General features: G+C 36.8%; 1 protein-coding gene across 1 annotated transcript in view; it reads left to right on the forward strand.

Annotated features, from left to right (window-relative positions):
- LOC107572062 (uncharacterized) overlaps positions 1-4,475 on the forward strand; it is a 5,783-nt gene extending 1,308 nt beyond the window's left edge. The window contains exons 2-5 of the mRNA XM_016258460.1: positions 1,884-2,072; positions 2,162-2,305; positions 3,712-3,908; positions 4,083-4,475. Coding sequence (XP_016113946.1) covers positions 1,961-2,072; positions 2,162-2,305; positions 3,712-3,908; positions 4,083-4,256 — 627 coding nt within the window. The 5' untranslated portion in view covers positions 1,884-1,960 and the 3' untranslated portion in view covers positions 4,257-4,475. The remainder of the gene's footprint in view (positions 1-1,883; positions 2,073-2,161; positions 2,306-3,711; positions 3,909-4,082) is intronic.
- The last annotated feature ends 828 nt before the right edge of the window (positions 4,476-5,303 follow it).

Raw genomic sequence — 5,303 nt, forward strand, 5'->3', positions numbered from 1 at the left:
GCGTTCTTATCATTCTTCTGTTGCGCTGCTTGTCTATTTCTCTTCAAAGCACCAACTTAAAATGCCTATTTTGGTTTGATTGCTTGAGTCACATGAGAAAATAAATAATTTGGCCTTACTGATGCAGTAGCCTATTTAATGCGGGTGCGGTTCAGGTCACGATCTTTATGTCAAACGGGTCGGGTACAGAATTAAATTGGTGCTGGCTGCTGTCGGATAACGGGTCGGGTGTTCTGTTGTGTAGCTACTGCGGATGCAGGTTTACCTAACAGGACCCGTGCAGGACTCTGCTTTAAACTGCTTTGCGTCTCTCCGTCAGATAACCTCACGTGCATGATGCGCCATTTACGGGTATTTCCCGGTATTTCCCTAAACCGACACACATCAATTTATTTAGATTTATTTATTTTTTTTCAGTTTACGAAAATGTTTTTTGACCAATCGTTTTCGTCTTAGTTTTAGTTTTAGTTTACGAAAATAACCTTGCTGGAGACTGGCTTATTTAAAATGAAAATTCTCTGCCAGCAGGAGGCGCTTTTAGAGTGATAAAACTAGCGGTTTCCCCAGTAATGGCTGTAATCAAAGCAGCTCCTCTCATGAATGCTACTTTATCAGATCAAATGAAAATGCCATCGAAACTTTTCTGAAGACAGTCGGTTCCCTTCAGATATACATTCATATAAAACACCCGTGCCGTGTTATGATTTTGAAACGTGCAGTGCTCATGTTTATTCAACTAAGTCAAACGGCACAAATAAATAAATGTATGGGAAACTGGTAATGTATATTGAAATATCGGAAATGTTTTTAAAAATCATATCACCGTTATTAAAAATAATATCACGATACATATTGATATTGAATTATTGTCCAGCCCTAAATGTAAATAGACAACCCGTATTTTTTATTCCATAGTAAGGGCAATTCATTCAATACATTTAAACTGAGCTACTTTAATACCATCTACGAACTTTCTACCACGACTGTATACGTTGTATATGGTTCTTCCTGTATACGTTGATTGACAGATGTCTCGTCCAGTCAGCGGTGCGTAATCCCAAACCAAATGGCGCTGTCTCAAACTATACCTACCTCTTCCGGTTTGTCTGATTTGTCGTTGTGTTTTCTGACTTGTTATTTTGTTTTCGAATTTGTCATTGTGTTTTCTGACTTGTTATAATGTTTTCTGAATTGTTGTTGTGTTTTCTGAATTGCTATTTTGTTTTTTAGACTTGCATTTGCGTTTGTAATTTGGTATTTTGTTTTCAGAATTGTGATTTGTTTTGCACTTCTCGGTCACCGTATAGAAGTGTTCCAATGCAACCTAGCTATCTAACGTTATCGGTCCACTGAAATAGTCCAGCAAGGAAAATCGCCACCTCTGAAAATGCAACAGTGAAAGAAAAAAGAAAGAAAGATTGAAATGTTGTCCTCACCTGACAAGTTGTGATTCATTCATGTCAAATCAATGGGTAATCATTCAGAAGGTTATTTTACAGTAGGCTACCCAGTTACAACCAACCTGGTCTCCCCTATATTTCTTGATGGTAAAGTAAACAGAAATATTTATGTGACACCCAGAAACCTGCAATATGCATGTTTAAGCTATATTTTGTATATTTCTGTCTACTCCCTCTTTCTCAAGTATTTTTTTATTTTGTTCCATGGCGAGTACCAATGCATTTTCATAACTAAAAAAAAAATTAGCTGAAAAAAATAATAGGCTTTTGAATTGCAGGTTTCACCGAGTAAGCTTAACCACACTAATCAATGAAATTTAATTTTGTACTTTTTCTTGCTCATAATTATGAAATTTCTTTCTCTATTTTTTTTAGTGAATAATTTTCCTAATTTCTATATATATTTTTTATCTTCCTGTACAGAAGTCTTCAAGACCGCAAGCTCAAAGACTTTTAAGTAAGTTTTATTTTTCATTTACTCCACTGATAACCGCTCTTAGATGGAGGAGGCGTATGCAGCACTGTATCAGGAGTTTGTCCGTCTCCAGTCACTCTGCTTAAAACAAGCAGCAATAATACAACATCTCTCTGACACAATACAACGACAACAAGGTCAGAAGAATCTTGCAAATAAAATACTACTAATTACTTCACATGATTGAATACGCTGTGATATGTGATATATTAATGTTCACTTTCAGGTTTGGCCACGGCTCCAACTAGGAACTTTGAAAAGCCGTGTCAGTGCACAGAGGAAAAGTCAGGACACCGAGCCCATGCTGCAGAACGCCATGAGCAAGAACCTCTAAGAGATCCCAATGGACCACACATACTGGGCTCTCAAAGTAGAGTATTCTCCCTGTATCTGTTGAAATGTTCACTTTAGAAATTCTCCCATTGACTGAAGGCCCATTTACACCAAGGACGATAACTATAACTATCCACCTTCTTCCTCACGTAAAAATTCTATGGGTCTTGCTTCCGGTCTCATTTGCTTCCAGCTATTTTTAGCTGTACAAAACCACTGGTTTTGCTGCTTGATACTGCAAATTGGTGCGTCTTACCATATTATTTTAGTGTATTATCTTAATTATGAACACACTGGTTTGTACAGTTTTACCATTTACTGCACTTCGTTATTCTTCTCGTTATTTCCCTGTAGCGGCTAACGAACCAGAAGTCTCGCCCATTGGCCTACTTCCACGTTTAAGAATAAAAGGTGGATATAGTTTAAAAAATCATTCTAAATTTAAAAGAATAGCAAATTCCACACTACAAGTATAGCAATAACAGCACAGAGGAACAATATCGTCGGAATAACTACCAGAATGATTTTGTTTCCAGTTTATAAGCAATAAAAAAGTTGACAGCCAATCAGAATCCATCCCACTTAGCTCAAGCATTTAAAGACAGCAGAACTGCAGTGTGTGCTTATAATAAACAGTGTTATTGTGCAAAGGTATGGATGCTAATATAGTTATCGTTATAGCCCAGCCAACAATGACCTGTCAGTCAGCCAGAATTTTTTGCAACTTGCTGGGCCTCCATCAGTACACCAGTGGCACGCAGTGTTGGGAAGATTACTTTTAAAAGCAATAAGTTGCAGATTATAAGTTACCCTATTTAAAATGTAATAAGTAGTGTAATTATTTCAATTACTTTATTAAAGTAATGTAACTGATTACTTTTCAAAATGTAAATTTCTAATTTTTTTCTTAATTTTTTCTAAACTGTTAATCATTTTCAAACATTTAAAGCAAATTAAAAACAGTTCATTAAAAAAATAAAGCATATACATAAACCCAAATAGGAAATAAAACAGTTATCAAATAGACACGTGCCCTATTCTTTGTCCTAAACTCCAGAAACATTGGCGTCTCATTTTAGAGCACTCAATGCAATTTTGGAATCAATCAAATCGGCGAGTGTGTGAAAATATTCAGATGTAACCCCCTTTATAATTGTTAACATTTTCATAAGTAACTGTAATTTAATCAAATTTTTTATCAGTAACTGTAACAGATTACAGTTACATTTATTTTGTAATTAAATTACATAACTGTTACATGTAACTAGTTACTCCTCAACACTGGTGGCAAGCAGATAGTCGGTCCAGTTATCTTTATAGTAGGCCTTAATAGACTAATATCATTTTTCCATTCAAAATCAAACTTTCTCACTTTTGTCTGCAATTCGGAGTCCTCAAGCGTCAAATCAAGGTTTCTGCTATGCATTCCTGTATGTTTTTCAGCTGATAATGATCTCAGTCATATTGATAGAGGACTAGACAAACTGCATCTTAACCTGGACATGCCAGATCAGAAACAGGAGAACCACGATAAAGCAGTTTTCCACTATCCGGTAAAGACGGCAGAAAACAGTGCCTGGGATGACCTGAGGAGAGTTGAGCAACATTATTATGCTAACCAGACTTCACAAAGGCTGCGGGTTCGTATCACACCTGTGTTTAGTTAGCGTTGATTCCTTTAAGCTCCCCACTTGAAAGACAACATTCGTTGTGTCTAGTCCTGCTTCTGATCACACCTCCTGCACATCTTACACAATATAAGCAAACTCCTGAACATCTGACATGTGTGAGAAGGCTGTTTCTCTGTCCCGCAGAGGCCCTGGTCATCCTCGTTTCTGGACAGTGAGCTGGTCAGTCAAGCCGGAGGGCTGTTCTTGTCTGGAGTCACGCTGCAGTCGCAGGTGTGTGAGTTCTGTCACGCTGTGTTTCCTGGACACACAAGCACCCGCGGAGAGTTTCTGCGTCACCTCACTACACACATTACCTGAAGGAAAGCAATGCTGGGAATCAAATTCATCAAAAAATGAAGATGAGATGATAAGTGAACACACTGATAATGCCAGTAATGGACTGTCATATGTTTGATTTTGAAACTATTGGAGGTTTGGTCAGTGATTTTTTTTTTTATTAAATTACACGACGTTGTACTGCAAGTACTTAATATGATAAAGTGAGAAAAACAACAAAAAAATGTTATGCATGCACATATTTGTTGTTTCATTTTATCATGTTATGATTCTTCACCTAGTTTGATCTTGTAATTATTTGGTTCCATCACTAAAAGTGTCTGTTTTGTACCAGTAGAAATGGTATATATCATTATTTTTAGAAAAAATAAGTTTTTACCCAAATGCTGAATTTTCACTACCATAAAACACAAGATACGAGTATAGTGCTGTCTAGGAATTAAATCGTAAATACACAAGAAAATGTTACACTGTAATCAATGGATCATACCAACTGGTAGCATGAATGCTGTAAAGCCTCATTAGTTTATCAGTGGTTATGTTTAAATGAACACCAGTGCTATGATAATGGACAGCAAGGCATCGGCGGATTAAAGGGATAGTTTACCCAAAAATTCTGTCATTAGTTACACACTCATGTCGTTCTAAACCCATAAACGTTTTGTGCACAAAAGAAAAAAAATAACGACGTTATTCAACAATGTCATGGATACGCTGTTTACGCTTTGATTTGAATGAAAACAGCGTATACGCATGACGCAGCTGACACAAAACAGCATACGCAATTTACGTTCAATGGATACTTTCCAAAATGGCGCTAGGGTGACACGGAGGAGACGAATTGTTGAATAAAGTCTTCTTTTTTTTTTTGCGCACAAAAAGTATTCTAGTAGCTTTGTAAAATTACGGTTGAACCCCTGATGTCACATGGATTATTTTACTGATGTCCTTGCTATGTTTCTGTCCGTTGATCGTGGTAATATCCTTGCTGTCTATTGGAGGGTCAGAGAGCTTTCAGATTTCATCAAAAATATCTTAATTTGTGTTCCGAAGATGAACGGAGGTCTT

Source organism: Sinocyclocheilus grahami, unplaced genomic scaffold (genome assembly GCF_001515645.1).
Source record: "Sinocyclocheilus grahami isolate Dianchi unplaced genomic scaffold, SAMN03320097.WGS_v1.1 scaffold1688.1, whole genome shotgun sequence".
Classification (NCBI taxonomy): domain Eukaryota; kingdom Metazoa; phylum Chordata; class Actinopteri; order Cypriniformes; family Cyprinidae; genus Sinocyclocheilus; species Sinocyclocheilus grahami.